Raw genomic sequence first — 22828 nt, 5'->3', positions numbered from 1 at the left:
GAGAAGAATGAAATGTGGTTTGGGGGTGGGAGGTTATTCTGTGTGTTAATGAGCTGGGAGACTTGAACTCCTGCTGGTTTGGAATGAGGGCCAGGTTCAGCATCTGCAGCCCTTTCCAGAGTGTGGGAGTATGTAAAATTGTTCTGAAAGATGGAATAAAGAGACAGCGCAGATAGGATAACAAAGCTGGTGTTAAAAGGGGTCAAAGAAAAAAAAAAAGTTATATTTGCAGTCTTGAATCCATGAACATGTCATCCACAGGTTTTCTTATTTATAGATATTGGTCTGGTCTGGTATGGATATGGATGAGTAGATTTCTTTCAGATATCAAGAAAAGACAGAGACCCACCCTGATTTTTAATTGTAATACACCAAACAGTACACACGCACACACAGTAGGGTATCTGCCGTAGTCCTGTTGTAGTTTGCGAAAACTGAACTAGAGTGTGCTATGGCCATGACTGCTTTCATTGCAGCAAGCTGAAAACCATCTACATACCAGCAGGAATCTCTCGCGTCCCGTGCATCCGCTGGCTGTGTCTCTTAGGCAAGACTGTTTTGAGTGTGATTGATCACTTACGTGGGGTTGAATCGCTCTGCTGGGTGAGACCCGCCCTGGGTTGTGTGAGATTGTGTGATACGTTTATCCAGCCCCCTGGTGGAGCAGAATCTCTGGAATGCAGAGAAATGCCATTTCTGGACTGGAGCTCGGGCTTATTACTAACAGGTGAGTTCTGCACTTTTCACGTCTGAAAATAACACATGTTGAACCCTTTCACATCAAAGGCAACTCTGCCGCGTGCACCCCTGCTATTACACAGACACTCATATTTTCCCTTTTCATCAGAGTAACAGCTTTTTCAGTAATGTAAGCACATACATTCCTGCACACAATAGAATTAAACTTGTTCCAATGTGTTCAAAGACCCGTTTCTGCTGCAATGCATCAGGCACGAAGTAATCCTGTCGGAAATTAAGCCGTCACTCATCTCCTGTCCATTAAAATATTTGTTTGCAAGTGAAGCGTGAAACCAATAGGGGTGCTCATGGACGTGAGCCAGGCTGAACACCTGTGAGCAAAGGTGCACTGGTCAAAAGGAGTGCAGGAATGGGGTGCGTGTGTGTGTGTGTGTGTGTGTGTGTGTGTGTGTGTGTGTGTGTGTGTGTGTGTGTGTGTGTGTGTGTGTGTGTGTGTGTGTGTGTGTGTGTGTGTGTGTGTGTGTGTGTGTGTGTGTGTGTCAGCTGCAGTGAAATAGAGCAGCCAGTACCCAGAGGCTATCCCTGTCTGAAAACCCCACACGATTAATAAAATCCTGTAACCTAATCACAACGGTCCTTCTGATGCCGATTCTCAGCTCAAGGGTCAGGACCCCCAGGTGGGGGTGGGTGGTGTCACCAGATTGCTTGTAAAGAAATATTACATTTTTTAAAACATCTGCATTTAAACGCTGTCTTACTTTTAAAAACATACCAAAAGGATTTAACATTTTAAGCATGCACTTAAAGATGCAAAGAATATAATCAAGGTGCCCAACACTACAGCTGTGAGTAGGAGATGGAGCAGCTCCCCAAGAGATTATTTTTGCAGTGAAAAAGCGCCAAAGATGCACTGAAGGCGTAAAGTTTGCATGCAACCCTGAATCTACCAGGAGTAAATAAACTCATGAACCCAAGTTGGGTGCTTTCCCTTTCATTTTGTGCAAGCACATAATTTTCAGATGGAAATGTATTCTGCTCTCTGCTTTTAGATTACATATGAAGCACAACTGATTAAATAAATTGCATTGTATTAGTTCAACTTATTCGTGACGGTTTGCTCCAAATGAAGAGAATAATTTGCTCTGGTACTACATTTCACATCAGAATTGTGAAGAGAGTATTTTCTGAGTGTAATGACAGGCTGGAAGAGGATTCTTCATTATAAGTAAGAAGGATGACTGATCTGGGGAGCGTTATGGAGCCTCTAGAGATGATTGTGCAAACAAGGAGGCTTCATAAAACGAGAAACATTATGAAAAACACTGAGCGTGCTCTGAAGTAACAATGAAATACTACTTTAACCCACTGTCAGTTGTTTTGACCCAGGAAAAATATTGACACATATCTGTCTATCATATGCAGAATCCCATAAGGTTGGCTTATATCTTCCACATTCCCATCGAAATAAGATTTGAAGGAGGTTCATTTACAGTTCAGCCAAACCAAGGAGCATAATACCTCTCTGCAATTCTCTGTGGCTTCACTCCTGACCTCAAATAAATCAGTTTGTCATTAGCTTCTGTTTAGTAACCAGCTCTTCAATGATTTCAACATCTCAAACTCGTGTTTTCTTTAAAGCAAAAAGAAAAAAGAAAGTTTGAGAAACAAGGGACATACTGATTTTACATCTGTTTTCCACTTGTACATCATTATTACACTGTGTTTTAATGTTTCAATTGTAAAATGTAAAAACACATGTTGTCAAAGCAGTGCCAGATGTATGTAGATGACTGCGAACATGCCCTGTGAGTTTAATCTTGTTATATTTGCATATTTGTACAGTAAGTGAGCGCTCCTCTTTGGGGAAACATTTAAAGACTTTCCAGCCGTTTCCTTCCCTCCCCGTTTTGTTTCTCCCAGAATCGGCACAGCAGGACGCCTGTCTGAGGGCTCAACCGCGCCTAAGCGTTGCATGAGAGTTTTTCAACAAAAGACAACATCTTGGAAAGTGTTTTTCAGCGGACTTGCAGGGGGAATTTAACTCTGGACGGGGAAGAGAACAAAGGGGAGGGACGGTCTCTGCTGATGGACTCCGAGATGAGATAGTGTTCCAGTCCATCTCCTCACCGACCCAAGCTGCGCTTTCTTTTCTGGATGATGTAACTCTTTGGAGACAGGCTGAGATCAAATAATTGTCTTTTTTTTTTTATTTATTTATTTTTCATTTTATTAAATTCCTAAGTTTTTCCCCCCTGAATTGTTTGGACGAAATACGACGACAGTCTTGTTTTGTGGAGCGGGTGTGCAGGTCGGAGTGACGCGGCGCGGCTCAGCGGGACGTTGCGCAGGGATCAAGCGGCTGATCCCAGAGATGGGGAGCGCTGGTAAGTCCCTCAAATGACCCGCCACCTTGGTCGGCTCTCGCTGCTCACAAAGTACCTGAGTACTTTGAAAAGTAACGTCATTTCTAAGCATCTTTGCTTACAACTAAAGCCCGAATTATGGTTCTGCGTTAAATCGACGCCGTAGGGTACGGCGTAGGTTACGCGGCGAGGCGCACTGTACGGTGCGCCTCGCCGCGTAAGCTCTGCGTTGGTGTAACGCAGAACCATATATCATCCTTAAGGAAAACGTTGCGTGAGCCCATACTGCACTGGCTGGTATTATTATGCCACAAATGTATATTTTATTTCAGAGGACCTAAGAAAGAAAACGTTGATAAAAAGGTGTAGTCTAGGAATAAACAAATAATATAGGGATTAAAAAAACCCTGGTGGTTGTTCATCAGTCTGAAGCTTGGAAGTTGAATCTCCAAACCAACATAGTCCAAATTAATAAAATAAAAACTGCACGACTGCTTCTGCTTTCTCCTTTAAAGCCATCAAATCTTGGAACAATCTTTCAACTATACCTGAAACTTTGCACAGACTTCTACGTTTTTTCTTCTACAGTCAAAAAGTGGATTTTAAGGAATCAGACTTGTCAACATTAATTTTAAATCTAAACTGTTTTACAATTGTTTTTACAACAACTTATTTCCCCATGTTATGTATTATGTTTTGTACATGAGTGTGTGAATGATGTGTGTATGTAGGCTACATGTGTATATATGATTGATTTGTTTTGTATTTGACGCTCTTACCTTTTATTATACATATACTTGCAGGACTACGGATGGAAAGTAGCTAGTAAGCTAAATCCGGTACAAAACATCTTTTCTCATCTCTGAGATTAAAGTCATTTTGTACATTGTCCCTGACACAAATAAACTCAAATAAAAACGGCTATAAGTGTAATGTATAAAAAATGTCAAAATGAGGCACAAAACTGACCCAAAAAAGGATCAGTATAGTCATAAGGATATAGTAAATAATAATTAAAAAAAAAAGAAAAATGTAACGCAATTGCTGACATAGACCTGAAAAGTGTAGGCCTATTATAGGGCAAAGAGAGTGATCATTTAAAATCCATCACAGTAAACAAAGCAAAAAACAAAACAAATCAAACAACCTAAAAGAAAAAAAGAGAAGTAAGATGATCACCTAAAGAGATTGAATTCCTGTTAGCACATACAAATGATCAACGTGATATGCAAAGAGGTGAAAATAAAGCAAAAATCGACCATGTCATGCAAAACATCAACAAAACCCAATTTATGTTTGCATGATTTTTGGTTATCTTGTACACAGATGGAAGATGCAGAGCTTATATTTTGGCAAGTAAAAAATTAAAATTTAGAAAAACAAGGTCGAGTTCATTACAGTAAAAGTGTATATCAAAAGGAAAGGTTTGCATAATTTAAAATGATGTGGTTAAGAGCAGTGTATGTTGTTGGAATATAACTCGATATTCATTCATGTGGCCATCAAGTTAATGAAGCCGGTATTATCATTTTAACTACTTTATTTATATGTATCTACAGAGTACCTTGTGAATGTCTACTCCGGAATCAAAAATACAAATTGTAATTCACTTATTGTATATTTATCCTAATGTATTTCAAGTTTTCATTTTCAATTACAGAATCTGCAAAGTAACTAAAGATTACAGAATTACAGAAAAAAAAAGGTTGAACATGGCTCGCCATTCATTTTGAGTTAGTAGGTGTGTCCAAACATTTGATTGGCACTGCAGTTTAGCAAAAAGCCTCACATTTACCTTGATAGAGGTATAAAACGACAGAGACCACACATATTTATGTAAAGTACTTGTAATTCATAACTACCTTTCATTTCAGTGCATAAATACTTCACTTTTTTCATGTAATGGTTCTTTTTCTGCCAGGGTGTTTGGGTCTTTAGTAAGATGAGTTGCATGAGATTTTTTCTTTTTTTCTCTTTTTAAAATATCTGTGTCCAGAGGATTCAGTGTTTTATATTCCAACCACATTAATGAGTTCCCCCTTTACACACTAGTAACACAATTCACTGTTCATTTTGTGGTCAAAACTCAAGCCTGGACACTTGGAGTTTGAAAAAAAAGAAGCATTTATTAGAAAAAACTCCTTCTCCCCTCGCAGCAGCACATCCTCGTCAAGCTTGAATGTCTCAAATGAGCACACATTACAGCTTTAGGCAACTGTTTTAACTCTTTTTAGTCAGTCAGTAAGAAATGCTGAAAAGTGTCTGAAACTGAATGTTGGTGACACTTTTTATAAGTAGCAGGAGAAAAGGATTTTGTAGGCTGTAAATGACGTTACTGGTTGAGGCATTTTAAGAGGAGAAAGTGAGACAGGGTAGAGGACAGGAGTCAGGAAGTATGCAGCAGACCTTTGCCTTGCTCTCTATTGGTACATTGTGATCCCACAATAATGTTGTCATCACTGCAAAATGTTTAAATCCCGCCTGTTTGAACCAGCCATGGTAAGTGGTCAAAACCTGCTGCAGAGCAACTCGTTTCAAACTCACTCCCGATCACCAGGAAGATGTTGATCCACACATCCTGCAGGAACATGCAAAGGTCAAATTTCACATTTCCGTCAAAGCAAGCAGCATCTAGCCAGCGAGAATTAAGCAACGTTTATGTCAAACAAAGTTAACAGAGTGCTTACGTGCTGTGTTTTCCTGCTCCTTTAGGTGCAGTCATGTGGCAGAGGATTCAGATTTGCTGCGCACTGTTTGCACTGTATTCAGCTGCACCGCCTGCACACATCAACCGCTTGGCGCTGTTCCCTGACAAGAGCGCCTGGTGCGAAGCCAAGAACATCACACAGATAGTCGGGCACACAGGATGTCAGCCTCGGTCTATTCAAAACAGGTCAGGATGAAGGCCCTCTCTGTCTCCGTCTGACAATCTCAGCTGGAAAAAGTGAATTATGCAAAAATGTTTAGCAGTCAATAAATACCACTCAGAGTCATGCCTCATTCACGTTCTAACACGTTTCTAAAATAAGTAACATACCATAGTGGTTTATTTCACACTGTGATCAATTATCTGCAGACGCATGTTTTATATGTATCGTTAAAAATAATAATCTCAAATTGTTACATCTTACATAAGAAGCACAATTGTGACCATTCTTTAGATTATTTGCATACTATACCTTCACCTGTGCGCTTTTAAATGTGTGCAGACTGTGTTTAAAAACATGCTTTGACATCTTTAAAACAGATGCTATTTTGGCAGCAGCTTGGATTGCTCTTAAATGTCAGTGTAATTTTCTGCATCAATGCAACCATCACAGAAGTGTAAATGAATCCTGCCACGAGCGCTCATACGACCCTGTATCATCGCAGACCCTGGATTTGGGACTTGTTGCTGATAGCAGACTGGGTGGTCCTTTTAGTCTTTGCTGCAGAGCACATGGTGCTCATTTCTTCCTTAAAAAGATATGGAATACTGATTTATCTGACTACAATACACCTTTCACCATGTTATGGTCCAAATCTAATGCCTCTGCGACCAGAGACTTTGATGTTGCCTCTGGAAAAACGTTGACATAAGGCTTCTTCTTTGCACAGTAAAAAATTCAAGTTGCATTCTTGAATGTGAATCTGTGTTCCAGTTCTCAACAATAGTTTTCCAAAGTAACCCCTCGCCTATGTGTTTATATCAATTACGGATGCAAGATGAAGTGCTGTCTGAGGAATCAGAGATAACGGATGTTCAGAAAAGGCTTGCGTCTTTTCATTTTAGACAATTTGAACTTCCCCCAGATTTCTTGAAGGCTTTAATGACATTATGCTCTGTAGATGGAGAAATATGCAATCCAATCCAATATTTCTTTGAGGATAATTGTTTTTAATTATTTTCTCATGAACTCTTTGACATACTCCGCTTATCTTTGCTTCTCCTTTTCTTTATTCTGAATATGTTGTTTTGAAATTTGGCATGGTATTTAAATGGATGCAAATCATCAACGGAAGCAGAGGTTTTAAGATGGTTTCCCAGTTTCATGTCTACAGTCAAGTAAAGACACTTTTAACCCTTTATAGGCCAGTCAATGAATAACTTTCAGTTTTAAAGTATTAACTCTAGAACATTTTGGAGAATATTTAGAGACCGAAGGCTACGCATGTTGACATGACCCTTCTTTTTTTTTATTTTTCAATAAACCTTCTAACTCAAAAACTGAGATTTATTGAACTGTAACATTTTTCACAAAATTATAGAGTTTACTGTTATCACAAATCTGTTTAGAAATGATAGAAAACCTACAGATACATCTTAATGAGTGTTTCACATTCTTACATTTATTTTCTGTGGAGATTTCTATAACAAGAAAAGAAAAAAAGGGTTCCACAGCTGATGTTTTCATGTTTTTGTGTGTTTTTCATCATATTAGTTAAACTAAACTGTTTTTTAAAATTCAATAATATTCAAGGACAGAGACATTTTCAATGTATTGATCATAATTTTTCATTTATTTATTACATTTATGAATAACAATTGTTTGTTTTTGTCACTGTGCATTTGGCCAGAGGCCTGACCTGAAACACTTTACAGGCTGCTTTTATCCCTGCAGCTCTTGCTTATACAGCCAAGAGCAATTTGCTTGGGCAGTTAAATCAAGCACATCTTGTCTGTATGCAGGCTCATTTGAAAACGTGCACTCTTTCCTCTTCGTTGCAGAGCTTGTCTGGGCCAGTGTTTCAGTTACAGCGTCCCCAACACATTCCCACAGTCGACGGAGTCACTGGTGCACTGTGACTCCTGCATGCCGGCCCAGACACAGTGGGAAGTGGTAAGAGTTATTGCACATTAGCTCATGTAGGAAGCACACAGCAACAGTGACTTGTCAAACTCACACATGGATCACGAGTTTCACACGTAGAACATGGCATGCATTTGCTGTTCACTACCAAAACAAAGAGCAGGAAAAAAAAAAAGTACCCTGAGCAGGTTCCAATAGGTGGAATAGAAGTCTGAACTTTATATCCTTTTAAAGCTCATTGTCTGTTTTAGCCAGAAGGAATTCACTCTTGTGAAAACGTAGGCTTTGTGGTGAGGCGTGTGTAGTTTGGAAAGCTGCCAGCTAGACAATACGGGTGGCACCACAGGTGAAGTCACATCATGTTCCATGGAAAATATTGTGTAGAGAAGATAACTGTTACCAGATAGCTTGATTAATTTTCTCAATTTTTATTTTTTCTGTTGCAGGCAAAGTACATTTACCCTCACGTGATTTCATATTATCCAGAAATTGATGTTTATGTCTGTGAATATGATTATTGTTGCAGGGCTTAATGCACAGTTTAATCTGAAGCAAAACAAATTCAGCTCTCATGAAAGTGGATACTGGTTCCTGCTTTTTTGGCTCACAATGAAATTGCTGAATGATCATTTTTGATAAATAAGGGTAGAGACGAGGGGAATTTGTGTGAGGTCTGGAGAACCGGCTGAGCTTGTGTAACACTGAAGTTTTCAGGGGTTTGTAACTTTTCTGTTTATCTATTATTAAGTTGTTTCCTAACATTTTTTTTTTTTACACTTAGCTCCACTTGCTGTAGTGTCAAACATTCATGGCACAAACCATTTCTTAGTATGAAACTATGACAAAACAAAACAAAGTGTCAGTTTTTGTCCTTTTTGGAATGTAATTCTGCTGTTGAGAGGGAGAAAAGTCACGTGTCCCAGTGTTGACATGAATAACCATATTCCGTGTTCAGGAGCAGCAAAAAACACCCAAAAAACTAAAACAAACAAACAAACTGTGTGAACACACTCTTAATACTTTGAATGGTAGTGAAAAGCTCAAAAGAAATATAGAAAAAAATTGAAAAATATTGAATATGTGTGTGTGCCCAGGTGACTCTGGATTGCCCGGGCAGTGAAGAGTCTCCTCATGTGGATAAGCTGGTGGAGAGGATCTTCCACTGCAGCTGCCAGTCCTGCAGTAAGGAAGGTGTCCAGGAGGGGGCAGTAATGCAGCTGTATCCATCAGACAACACCGTGGCTTCAGTCCCCTCCCAATCTGACCCCCCCAGCAGGGCTCAGTCTCACTCTCTGCCCCACTCGGATACGCACCCTAACAAGCATGTCCAGCTGCACACAGACCACCACACACTACCCCAAACTTCAGATGGGGGGTAGGAACGCCATCCATTTGATCATGTGTGACTTTTTTTAAAATCCTTTCTGCTCTCCTCCCTTCTACCAATCCATAGTGTTGTAAATGCACTTTGAAGACACAACTTCACTTTGTGTTATATTCTTTCTCTCAAACACAAACACATACAAACACTTGCTGTAATGCTTTAAACTACACGCCAGTCTATGCACCCTTTTATTTGCTTTTGATACATGCCTATGTGTGCATTTCTACATCCAGACATGACTATAGTCTGCTAATAAACTGTAGTCGTTAAATCTGCTTTGATTGAAATAAAGTCTGCGGTTGTGAAAACTGTCTCTAGTGTTGCATTTATACAAATAACACACAAATGAAAGGGAAGTCATATGAAAGCTTTTATGTGTGTTGTCCCAAATACTTTTCACCCAAAGCTTCCTCTCGAAAAAACAAAGCTGCATCTGTGTTGTTTGGCACGTGGTCTTGGTCTCTTTAATCAACATAACTCTAGCCGTGGAAAAACATGTAATAAATGATGGTGCTGCTTAGTGGAGCACAGAAGAGCTGCATCATGGGTAGAGACCCTGCTGTTTGCTGCTTCATTGTCTAAGTCTGATCTCACTCTACCATGCAGTTAATGAGAGGCTATGAAGCCACAGAGAAAGTTTTACCCACAAGCTTTCTACTGTTTATCTATTTCATCTGTGGTTTGACTGTTTTTAAAACAATGGAGTGTTTAAAGGATAACTTAACTTTATATTTTTTGAGGTATTTTGTAACATCCACACACTAGTCTTAAATTACATCCATTAAGATAATTATGTGTATGTGGTGATTTTTTTTTTTACATTGCTGAATATTTTAAATGTTTTGAAATAATTATCAGCTTGTCTGAAACTCTTTTTCAGGACAATCTATCCATACAGATGGATAGATAGTTGGGTCTGTTTGTAGAAGTTTCCCTTCAAACATGGTAAAAGGCTCCATAGTTAAAGGCCTACTTGCCACTTGACTGAGAAGAATTACCATGGCAACCAGGAGCTTGTTCAGTTGATGGATGATGAGTGGCCTCATGCAAAGCTGGAGGCAGAGAGGGACAGAGTCAGAGGCAGGCAAATAGCGCTTTACAGTTTTACAGAAGTCAAAGGGAACATGTTGAATTTCTCGCAGGTTAAGTGAACCAAGTTCCACATTAATCAAAGATCACAGATTAAACAACAGTGTACTCAATAAAGAAAGGCAGGAGGAAATGACTGAATCACAGTGCTCAAGTGCGTGTTTTAAAACGGCGCGTTAGATGTTGTTCAGAGAGTTCTTCTCTGGTCCAGTAGATGTCAGCAGATGTTACAGATGCAGTTCAAGTCTAAACTTAACCTGCCATTCTTTACAGCATCTCTCTTCTCACTCGTCCACCAACCCCTAATTATTGTCTCCACATCCATGCAACGTCCAGCTCGATATCTTCAGATCTTTCCTCTTGTTCAGTGTAATTAAATTTGATCAGCGAAAAGGTTGGCTGTCAGTGTGTGCCGGAAAACAAATCGATCATCCTCTTATCTCACAGCCACACAGCTGATGCTGCTTTCAGGTTGGTGCAGGGTAAGCTGTGGAGGGAGAAGCAAAGATGGACATTTCTCATAATATCAGTTTATGGTGATGTGTTTACTTGTCAGTGCTGAATTCACTTGTCCCCCCTGTAAACTTTATCCTGGTTTTGTTCTCACATGTATGTTTAATCCCGTATTACCTGGCACATGTTACAACAACCTCTTCATTTTGTCTTTATGGTATTATTCTGAGGTCATTGTACTTAGGGCACAGTTTTTTTTTCATAAAATTTTCATAAATTACCAAAGCTGGTACAATTTACGAGTGTCAGAATGGTTTCATACCAAGATATACCACTACAGATGGTGGACGTGAGACCACATCAATAATTGTTCTTCAGGAAGTAGAGTTGGAGGTGAGATGAAGATGTAAAGATTTTCTTTGGGAGTGACAAGGATGGATAGGGTTAAGAAGGAGCTCATCAGAGGAATAGCCAGGGTTAAATGTCCTGGAGACAAAGTAAGAGAGGCTAGATTGAGATGGCTAAAACATTTCAGTCTGTGGACACATTGGCAGAAGGATGCTGGAGATGGAGCTACCAGACAGAAAAGTAAAAGGATAAAAGGGAAGAGCAAAATATGTTTCTGGATTTAGTGAAATAGGATATGTAAGTAAGTGACTTTCTTAAGACCATGAGAAGATTTTGGCCAGAGGAAAAGAGAGAGTGCCTAAAAGAGTCTAGACTCATGACTAAAATAAAGAAAACAGATAAATGAAAAAACCCCATGGTCTCTGATTTACTCAGGGGTTTGACGATGCAATGCTCTAAATGTTATGACTAAAAGTTTAAAATAAATTCTCACATTCTACAGGTAAGTGGGGATAACACTGCAGTGACATGGGTTCTTTCTAGACGTTCCTGTTCAAAGCCTGGCTGCAGCATTGTGAGCGACCTGTAGCCAATATATGGGTTGAGATACTGTAACTTGACTTGATACGCAGATATAGAAGCAAAAGAAAGGTAGGATGGAAACTGTGGCGACCAAAACCTGCAAGCGGGAGAAATAAATGTGTCTTTATTTTTTTCTGAGCCAAATACACTTTAAACACTTCAATGGAAATGGCAATAACTGATTATCAGTTATTATCAGTTATACAGTCTTTTGCATCTTTATCTGCCAAAACAAATCCTCTTTCACCAAACATATACATCTATATGTATGTACTGTATATGTAAGTTAATGTGTATGTAAATATTATATTGTTAAAGTATCAATGGAGGCGAATAAATAAAATAAATTATGATGAAATAAAATAATTGAAAAAGTTAGCCAAATGAGCAGAGAGAGAGAGAGAGAGACTAATTAAAGTTTCAGAGAGATTGCGCAGAATATAATGGGTGCTGTGTTTATAGCCTGCCATCAGCTGAGCAAATGATGTCACATGCAGCATCAGCAGGTAACAGAGATGGATTCTTGGTATATCCAGGATGCAGATACACTCCTTCACATAGTGACTAAGATCATTCCATCTGTTAACAAGCACTGCAACCCACCTGTTTTATGGGCTTTTGAGTCCATAATAAGGCCATATACATCTTGACATTTCATTTTGAAATGCAAATGTTAATCCATATATTATAAGCTATACGTGTATACCCTGGTTACCTGTAGGTAATGCATTTAAAAAAAAAATTAATTATGTATTTATCTATCTATTTCTATCTATCAGCAGGAAAGAAAACAGTTACATAGCCAACTGACGTTATGCTGCTGGGCAGAATATGGCAGCCCTGTAGTAGCCTATAAATACCGCCCCCCCAAAAAAATAAATAAAATAAAAATAAAAAATAAAAATAAAACCCAAACAAACAAAAACCAACCAACAAATGCACAGTTTTTATGAATTATTTTTACTGTAATTCTTTTCTATGATTGTAAAAGTTCATTATTTGATTGGATCAGCGATAAAGGTCCTTCAGCCCAAGTAGTGAACACTTCTTGCATTTGATTTCGGAAACAGGAGACATTGGCAGCAGAGTAATGGAGCAGCAATGTCAACAGTGTGTGCAGAAGATAAATCCTCAAACAAACATGCAAGCTTTATTAACTGAGTTTGAGTTGCCAGAGGATGCGCAACTTGTAAATCCTTCCGATTCTATGCTCAGTCACGTCCTCTAACTCCTCAGTTGTTAACTTTTGTAAATGAGGAGATGCGGGGAAGCTTTATGCGCGTATCAAACCGCGTGTGCGCGCTCTGGGAGCGCGCAGAGCCGCGCAGCATCCTGATTCCTGACAGACGAGCATCAGTCCAGCAGCTGCTCCAAGTCACATACCTGTCTCTGCAGGGGGTTCCTTTGACAGAGACGCTAAACGCTCTGGGTGGATCAACAACAGAAAACAACAAACAGAGGATTTTACAGGATTTTCACTTGGAGGTAAGCCACACATTCTTAACAGACACGAGGCGGAGTCTTTCCTCTTATTTGTCCCTATTTTGATGTATAAAATGAGTTCATTTGCATGGAAAGTAGAGCTGTCTGCAGATACTCAGTGTACCTAAAGGTTAGAAATCATCAAACAGGAAAATGTCTGCAGATGGAATCAAGAATCATAATTGCTTTTGGTAGTCCGATATAACAGCAAAGTGTTAAGCAAACAACTGGGACATGGTTAAATATGCAAATATTTTCTATCAAAACACAGTTTTCACATTGTGCAACAATTTTAAAATTGAATTCAATTGCATTCAATTCAGTTTTATTTAAATAGGGTCTATTACAACAGAGGTTGTCTCCATAGGCGTTTCCAGAGACCCAGAATATGACCTCCGAGCAATTATTACATTAACATAACATAAACAATTTAAAAGGCACTAGCATTTTAACAATAAGATTCATTAAACCAAGATTTTTTTATTTTATTTTATTTAACCTTTTTTTAACCAGGAATAAACCCATTGAGATTAAAATCTCTTTTGCAAGGGGGTCCTGGCCAAGAAGGCAGCACAATAGGTCCACATCAGTTACATATTGAACAACATTGAACAACATCAACAAAACAGACATAAAAAACAGCTAAAACAGTTTGGCAATCACATCACTACAGTATAATCACTCAATGTTCGATAAAAGAACATGTGCATTATAACTATTTTCCTTGAGGCTCAGTAAAGTGGATAAGTAAGACATTGGAATAAATGTAGTAAGACTGAATTTCATCCCTCTGTTTCTCAGAATGTGTGGCGAGGACGTGGACCTGGAAGATGGTGGATCAACTGAGGAGGAGAAAGAGGAGGAGTTCTGGATTGGGGATGGAGTGAAGATGCTACCCCCTCCTGTGGCCCACAGTGACGGCAGTGCGTGGGGCAGCCGGAGGGGCAGGTGTGGCTGTGTGGTCTGTGGGGTGGCTCTAATGCTCTGGAACCTGTGCATGATCTCGGCCAGCGCTCTGCTCCTGGCTGCTGTCTTCTGCGTGGTGCTGCTGCCCGCTGTGCTGCTGCTTTATGTTGGGTTTCTCTGCCACTCTAGGGTGAGTTGTCTGCAGCGCTGTGATTTATATATTTATATTTGGGTTGGATCAGCAGCTAAAGAAAGGTTTTGAAATTCATCTCACAAATGTATCAGTCTTTTATTGAATAAATTAGTTTTTCTTTTTTCACTTTTCTGATAAAGGTGACTGAACTAGACTGAAATAGTGATCCCTAATAATAGAAACCCAATACACTATACTACAGACAGTCCCTAACTATACCACTTTTGAATTAAAAACAATGTAAAATGCTTGTTAAGGTGCGTATCCGAGTGGGGCCGAGGGTGAGACTGAGCTCTGGGGGATCAGATAGAGAGGGGACTGAACAACCTTCTGAAAAGTAGATGTCCATCAAGACGTATTTACTCTTAGCCATTCTGTTTAGTATTCTTTCCATTATTAAGGATTAAAAAAAAATGTTTCTGACAGAATTTGCTGAGGAAAAAGGACAAGGAATATTGGTCTTAATGTGATCAAACTTATGATTCAAAAACATTCATTACGGTACTCTGTCAAGTCTTAAACAGCTGTGAAGAAATGTTACCAGTCAGAAATGCTCCAAAAAATCTGTAAATTTTTGTTATTTTCATCAATTTGAATTTTAGCAGAAAAAAAATCCAAATCCTATAAATATTTAATGACATATGCCTTAAAAATAGCATGTTCTAGGTACCCTTACACAGTTTCAGAGATTTTGAAGCCTCAAAGACTGGTTTACAATTAACCATTAACCATTAACCATTTATACCAAACAGGTCTCCATCAATTTCATATACAGACTGAAACACAGCTGTTAATTTAAAGAGAAACAGCTCTGTGGTCGCCTTTAAACTAGGTGAGAAACAGTCAATGCTGTTGATATAGAAGACAGTTTAATGCTGCAGATCATTCACCATGTCAAAACTGAGCACAGACACAAGGTAATTATTCTGCACGAGCAAGGTTTCTCCCAAACAAAGGTTTCAAAGCAGACAGAGGTGTCAAGTTGTTCTGTTTAAGCTCTCACAGTGTTGAGGGCCATATATGCAGTGGTGGAACACAGGAAACATCAAATGTTAAAGGGATAGAGATCTGGGCTCCTTTTGAATTTAATGGCAGCAACAAGTCTCAAAAAACTCTGGATGCTTGACAAGAAAGTGGCACTAAAAAGAAGAACCTGGAGGAATACCTTGCAACTAGTTCAATCTATTGGTTTAACAATTTTGTTTACACATTTAGGAACAATTTCAGATTAAAGTTCCCCAGCCTAAACTCTCTGTGAACCTCTGGCCCTCTGGTGACACCGCATCACAAATGGACATGATTCTGTAATGGAAATCAATACATGGGTTCCATACACGAAACCTCTGCAAATCACTGTCCTACAAATCCAGGTTCACGCTCATGCAAAGATGAAGCCATATGATCTGGCCATGCTGCTGCCTTTTTGGCCAGAGGCACTCCGATGCAGGATAGGAAAAACAAAGCAAAAACCTACATACAATTAAGATGTCATAAAAGCATTTAGGAGCAGCACAAAAAGTAAAACCAAATAAAAACTTACAAGAGCATAAAATTATAAAACAGTCTAAGTTTTGTTTAAGACCAGCAGTTACACTCATGTTAAACAGTTTTTTTGAAAATGGACCAAGGCAAAGTGGAAAACTGTGCTGTGGTGAGACTAATCAAGATGAAGTTGTTTTCAGAAACCATGCATGCTACGTCCTGACAAAAGCGGACGGTGACCTTCTGGCTTGTTATCAGCACTCAGTTCAAAAACCTTTATCTGTAATGATACAGTCACGTGGTGTCTATGGAGCAGGTCGCTTGCACATCTGGAAAGGAAGCATCCATAATTAAAAGCGTGTACAGATTTACTAAAAATGTTTGGTGCGTTTTTAAGCAAACTAGATACTTCCAAAAGACTGTTTATCCACTTAAATCTTAAATCAAACAAGAAGGGGACTAAAGTACTTTCCCAAAGCTGCAGCACCGGGTCTCCCCAGTTCTCAGATGGCTATACAGTAAACTGTTGACAAAAGGAGGAGGATGCATTTCTTCATTTTACACATTTGATGTTTGATATGTTTTCTGTCTTCTGTTGTTGGTTTAATGAATTTTGTAATCACAACATTTTGCTTTGTATTTTTATTTCACCCAGCATCCACAGTCTTTAGGAACTGGAGTTGTATTGTGTTGTAGTTGGAGCCTTTGAGAGTAAAAGAAGCAATTACAACTGCAAGGAACTGATATTAAAAGGGAGCTTATTATATGCCGTAGTAGCTCGATGTTTTTATTCTGATTCTACACTAAAGTGATTTTGCATGACTTGTTAAAAAATGTTATCATCTTTTTTTATCTTACAATTTGAGAATATACGAATGTAGTACCAGCCTGTTGTAATAGCTTATCTGTAATGATTAGTAATCATGGCAATAGTGGAGCTGTTTACATGCGAGTCGAGCCAAACGACCTTTCCAAAGTACAACGAATGCCAAAAGACCCCTAACCCAGATGGGTCAAAGAGGAGGCAGAGACACGAAGCAAGTGACACCAAACGGAAAGCAAAGAGAAGCATGTTTAGACCACGTCTTCCCTAGATCAATGGGGGAATGTGACACTTACTGGCAAATATAACGGTTTGTCCTGAATATATACCTTTGTCGTGTGGACGAGGCTGCAGGGACATATTCCAGACGGCAATGTCTTCCCAGTACAGATTTCAGACAGCACAGGCACAAACAGAAGCAGACCCAGCACTAAGAGTAAAGGAGGCACGGTTGCAGCTTATTTTAGTAACAGACTGTGTACAATTCCTGTGTCTGACTTCCTTCTAGCTTGATCTGCCATGTTTTAAATGAAACAGCTCAGCTGTGAAGCAGAGCAGAGGGTCTCCTGCGGGATGCTTCTGAAACACACTTGACTTGCCAAATTTCAGGATGCCTGGTGTTGTGCAGCCAGAATTTGGTACTCCCTTACCAACCAGACATGGTGGTATTTGAAGTACAGGGGGCTGTGACCCTCAGAGGAGGAGGTTGGTACCAGCAGATACCAGGAACAGCGTGATGGATGTCTATCCAAAATACTATAGTTTAAGAAAAACATCTAAGAAAGCTTTCAAGCTCCCAGACTTCTGATAGAAAACCCATTTTTGAAGATGGCAATCACTGACATGAATAACTGGACCCCTGTCTGAAAAGTGGGATTATTACTCTTTCTTTATCTATTCAGACAAAACACTTTACAATCCCCTGATTCAAACATCATATAATAGTCTAAGAATTGGGATATAAAAATGGTGTAAAACCTGCAGACTGAACTTAAAAGGATTTTTACAAAAAGAACAGGGCATTTCTATGGAGAGTGTGTGGCAAAAGTCTTAGCTGGCTACAGAAAGTGTTTGTAAGCTGGGATAAGTATAGAAGAAGTTACATATTTATTTATTTGACCCTTTTCTCAGTTGAACAGAAAACCAATACTAAATCTTTGGTCAGCCACGCAGACAACTAACGAAACTGGCATATTTTACATTTGTCTGCTCCAGCGATTGTATTTACTGCCGTTCACTTTCAAGGGCAACATCTGCCTGAGGCTGCCCAAATATTTGCATACAACAGTAGAAGAAATCTGCTGTTTAACTCAAATAACAGTTAAGGCAAAGTAAGCCCATGTCTTTGTGGAGATTGGGAGGATTATCTGCTAGTAAAGTTGGCATGTACAGGTTCTGCAAATAATCAGCCTTCAGGGAAGTCCGTCTTACAGGGTATGTTATACACGTGTCTCAGACAAGCTCCCTCTAGTGCTTATACCTTTCAAAGTCAGTGTTTCTTGTGACAAGGTGATAATCAGGGTCTGACTCATGCTGTGTGGCTCATGTGAGGGGCAGATATATCATCAGCAAAGAGTGGTTACAGGTCAAAGAATCCCCTCCTGTTATCATACAGTTGTGTTTTCCTGAAGGTCATCTGTTGTACAACAAATCAAGAAGCACATACATGGAGCAAGATTGTAATTATTGATGAGCCCTTGGAAAATGCAAGTTCAGAGAAAGCAACCACAGACAGTTTCACTCAGAAGACTTCCCATCATGGCGACTGACTGGGCACGGAGATATGGGCTCGGTGAAAAAAAGAAAGAGGCGTGTGATTTGGTGCCAGCTCCAGCTGTGCACAAACACACCGGCTGCATGACAAAAGCCCAGCGTGCACTTCAGAGTACAGCGTGTTAAACACTACTGTTGCTATGGTGCGTTAGTAGGAGGCAAATTTGATTTCATAAAAGCTTATAATAGCTTGTGATAGGAAATCTTCAAACAAAAGGGCCTTTGACATCGTCAAATGACTCTGTGCTTGAGGATTTGACAAAGGGAATATTTTATGAGTGTGGCGTGTTCTCTTGAAGCAATATCAGTGTCTGCTCGTTCATTTATGCATCCTTTTCTTTTTTTAATATCTTTTTATTTCACAATAATTTTCACAATTCACATTTTCAAATGCATGATTTCTATTATACCCACTTTCCTACCCTCCCCATAATTACCCTAGGAAAAAAAAAAAAAAAAAAAAAAAACATACATTAAGGGAGAACAAAATTAAATAAATATTTAAAAAAAATATATAAATAAATAAAAAAATATATAATGGCAGCAACAGCGATATCAAACTATATATATATATATATCCATATATACATACAAACATACATACATATAAGGCACAAGTTTTGAGAATAATGGGAACCAAAATTCTTGAAAAATATGAGCACGGTTGTATTTTTCTAAAGTTAATTTTTCCAATGGTAAAAAAACTGAAATTTGATCCAAAAAAAACTTGAAAGTTGGAGGGGAATCATCTTTCCAAAGTAAAAGTATGCATTTCTTAGCGAAGTATGTGATCAAATGCATCCTTTTCATCATTAATTTATTTTCTTTTTTTTAACTTTCTTTGCTGATCTCCCTCTGGCTGCCTCCTCCCTCTGCTCACCTACAGACTAACAGCACCGAGCCATTTCCGTCTGAGGAAAAAATTCTGTCACACCCCGCTACCCACACAATCCCCTCTGCACCCTGAGCCACATGTGGTTCCCAATCCCACTCCACGAATAACGAATCCCATCCATTTGCTTTTCGACTCAAGAGAAAGAGCACACCATTCCTGTCATCCTCTGAAGGATTTCTTTTACACTCTCTTCTGTGTTTGCCCTTGTAGGTCCTTGATGCCCCTTCTGCCATCTGCCGTTACCTTGACGACAACAGCTGCTCCGCCCTCATCATTCTGGGCTTTGTGATCATGTCGCCGCTCGTGGTGGTGGCGGCCGCAGTCTTCTGTGGGCTGATGCGAAAGTTTCGGATCCTGCTTTTCATACAACCGATCAGTCGTGCCCGGTACCGAGGGAAGCTGCTGGACTGGGTGGGCAGCATCCGGGCCTGGGTCTGACTGACACAACAGTGATGGTTCATATGACAGATGAAAAAGTAAGGATGTGTCTGTAAAAAAAAAAAAAAACACACAGGGATGCAGAGGAGGACATAATAAAACAATTTCTCTTCATTGTAATCAATACAGGAGTGGTGATAAATTCTGCTTTAGTTATGGTTTTCATGTCTTATTTTCCAATTAGACAAATCATGATGTGTTTAAGCTGATGACACATACTATTGTAATTTCTTGTGTCTTTATTGGAGAAATCCATTTAATATTTACATTGCTGGCGGCTAAAGTAAGTGAGCCTATAGACTTCTGCTGTTTTTTGCCAAGACACACAAAAAGTAGATCTCTGAAGATCAATCAGTTAAGCGTAGATGATCAGTATAAGACTGGGAAAGGTTACAAAGTCGCTCAAAGTGTTTTAGGCATCTATCAGTCCACAGTTAGATAGCATGTATATAAATAAAGACAGTTTGGTGCTGTGACTATTCATTTCAGCCGAGATGACTCCAAAAGGCACAACGCAGAATCATAAATAACAACAAAAGGCTTTTCATGACACCAGTGGAGGTGGAAAACATCTCTGTTTATGATTCTACCTTTATAAAGTCACTGAATAGGCAGAGGCACCACGACAAAACACCCTGTTTTAAAATGTTCTGTGGACTGATGAAACAGTTAGATTGTTCAGGAACAAACTTCTATATATGGAGCAAAACAGAGGACAGCTTACCAACACCTAAACATGATTCCAGTGGTAAAGTATGGTGGACAGAGCACTTTAATCTGAGCTTGCTTTGCTGCTTCGGTGCCTGGACCACATACAAATATTGAGGGGAAAACAAATTCATAAGTTTACCAAAAAAACAAAACAACCCCACAATAATGCAGGTATGACTGCCTGCCGGTTGCAGCTTAGTAGAAGTTGGGTGATGCAGCTGGATGACTCTGAGCAGTAAAGAAAATCCACTATGAATGGCTTCAGAAAATGAAAATCAACATTTTGGAGTGAGTCCAGACCTTAACCTGATAGAGATGCTGTAGAATAAGAGCTGTTCACACCACATGCCCTACAAGTGTGTTTGATCTGAAGCAGTTCTGCAAAGAGCAACGGTCAGAGATTTCTCCTGAGCGCTGAGCAGCTCGGATCCAGAGCTGCTTAAAGTGCTTGTTTGAAGTCAGCGCTGGCAAAGGAGGTTTAAACAGCGATTAACTCCGAGGATTCACACAGTGTGGCTGGGTGTGTTCAATAAAGATCTGAAAAATCATAACTGTGTCATCAGTTTAAGCATATTGTGTTTATTAGTGTGAAAGTTCAAATGATTCACGTACTCTTATAACTTGAAGACAACAATACTATCCAAAACTGTACATTGATAAAACATGACAAAAAGAAAAACTGAAGCAAGTTCATACTTGTGCAGATGGATATTAATTTTGTATTTTTCCTTTGCCTACCCTGCACAAGTATCCTGTCTGTGTTACAATTTCCTTTTCAAATCAAATCAAATCAAACTTTATTTATATAGCACTTTTCCTACAAATAATGAAACACAAAGTGCTTAACAGGAAAAAAAAAAAAAAAAAAAAAACAAGAAAAAACAAATAAACATAAAACTTATTAATGCCCCCCCCCCCCCCCCCCCCTTTTTCTCATTCAGGCTACATCCTCATCAGTGTGTTTCTTGTTATGGTTATTTCTGGCATCCATGCGAACTCAGCCCTCAAAGAGAGTCTAATTTTAATCCGCTGTTTTAGTTTGTGAATACAACATCACTGAGCCAATTCTGTCTGAAGGAAAAACTCTCACACCCACTCAATCCCACTGATGTGGATACGTCAGAAAGTGGACAGAGATCTTTGGATACACTGATCTGGCTCCGTGGCTTCAACTGACTCCACAGACTTTGTTTTTTTCTCAAATTTTTATAAATTAAATTTAACCTCCTAAGACCTGGTGCAAATTATTTTACTTGGCCCTTTGGGCCCCCATTAAGAAATTAGATATTGTGATAAAGACAACAAAATGTGTGATGCCCACCTGTGTGTGTGCCAAGTTGTGTTTTAAGGATAAGGACAAGACACTGGTAGCTAATCTAAGCAAACAAAGAAAATGGGTTAAATCACAGTTTATTTTTTTAGTGTTGTGAAGAGATTCTATGTCTCAGAAATAATCAACTGTGATTCTTATGTGAAACTTGTTTTTTGGTATTGAAGCCACATTGCTACAAATTAACAATAATTTTATACTCGGTTATACTTATGCCAATCAATTAGCAGTCGTATCTTCTGGGATGAGTGAAACACTTCCACATTTTATTGGATTGTTTAATCATATAGTTGAATTGAACAATGAAAACCCAACCAACAACCAAAAAACCTTTCATTATGAATACAGAAGCCAAGAATATAATGGAGAAAAGGTTGCAGAGAACTGAGTCAAGTGTGATTCAAGTGTGAATTATTTTTATTAGGGACAGTTGCTTATTTCATGCGTCATTGGTGTGATATTGAAATGTTTGTCTGTTAGATCTTTGTTTTTTAGTGCGTCTCTTCTGTTTGTTCAGCCCAATTTCTGATCGTATGTAGGATTTTCCTTCTTTGTTTAACTACAATAAATCACTGTTTTGCCTCTATTAAACATGTAAAAATATATTTATCTATTTATTACGATACTATTTGTGGAATAGATTACTGGATTACTGGGAATACTGCAGCAGCTGATTGAGGTCCGTGCACATCCTGACCACCCATTAATTAAAAAGATCACTTTTTGCAGCATTTGGGTTTTGGCTTGTTTCTCAAAAGCTTCATGTGTCAGTCGGTCTCTCTAGGATACACGCAGGACACACACTCAAATGAGAGACCACCAAATCAGCCAACTGATGATCCATAACATCCTCTAATGCATCCATGTCAGTTCGCATTGACAGATACATTATCACCACAGGGCAGTCTGCACTGAGGACGTGTCTTCTCTTTGTGATTTGTGATTTTTAAAGGCTGTCCTTAACATTTAAGGCATGACACTGTTCGCCTTGAAAGTACATCAGAACAGAAGGACCAAGGCTATGTAAGGAATCCCAGTGTGTCTTCAGTGGTGCTAGCTTCTCTATTTTATGGTGATCTGGCCACTC

The 22828-nt window shown here is 39.1% G+C and overlaps 2 protein-coding genes across 2 annotated transcripts; both read left to right on the top strand.

The window, feature by feature from the left end:
• The first annotated feature begins 2619 nt into the window (after positions 1–2619).
• Positions 2620–9529, top strand: nbl1 (NBL1, DAN family BMP antagonist). The gene is made up of 4 exons (XM_061728489.1): positions 2620–3083; positions 5775–5955; positions 7771–7882; positions 8947–9529. The coding sequence occupies exons 1-4, from the start codon at positions 3071–3073 to the stop codon at positions 9229–9231; spliced, it is 591 nt and encodes a 196-aa protein (XP_061584473.1). The 5' UTR covers positions 2620–3070; the 3' UTR covers positions 9232–9529.
• A 3508-nt stretch (positions 9530–13037) lies between these two features.
• LOC133449344 (transmembrane protein 88) lies at positions 13038–21205 on the top strand. The gene is made up of 3 exons (XM_061728488.1): positions 13038–13193; positions 13992–14286; positions 19473–21205. The coding sequence occupies exons 2-3, from the start codon at positions 13993–13995 to the stop codon at positions 19698–19700; spliced, it is 522 nt and encodes a 173-aa protein (XP_061584472.1). The 5' UTR covers positions 13038–13193; position 13992; the 3' UTR covers positions 19701–21205.
• Positions 21206–22828: the final 1623 nt, after the last annotated feature.

Source organism: Cololabis saira, chromosome 8 (assembly GCF_033807715.1).
Source record: "Cololabis saira isolate AMF1-May2022 chromosome 8, fColSai1.1, whole genome shotgun sequence".
NCBI lineage: Eukaryota > Metazoa > Chordata > Actinopteri > Beloniformes > Belonidae > Cololabis > Cololabis saira.
This window is presented reverse-complemented; position numbering and strand designations above follow the sequence as displayed.

Coding starts and splice junctions, on each gene's coding strand:
- LOC133449344 (XM_061728488.1), top strand. CDS start 13,993: ATGTGTGGCGAGGACGTGGACCTGGAAGATGGTGGATCAACTGAGGAG. Junction 14,287..19,472: donor GGTTTCTCTGCCACTCTAGG/GTGAGTTGTCTG, acceptor TTGCCCTTGTAG/GTCCTTGATGCCCCTTCTGC.
- nbl1 (XM_061728489.1), top strand. Junction 5,956..7,770: donor CCTCGGTCTATTCAAAACAG/GTCAGGATGAAG, acceptor TCTTCGTTGCAG/AGCTTGTCTGGGCCAGTGTT. Junction 7,883..8,946: donor CCCAGACACAGTGGGAAGTG/GTAAGAGTTATT, acceptor GTGTGTGCCCAG/GTGACTCTGGATTGCCCGGG.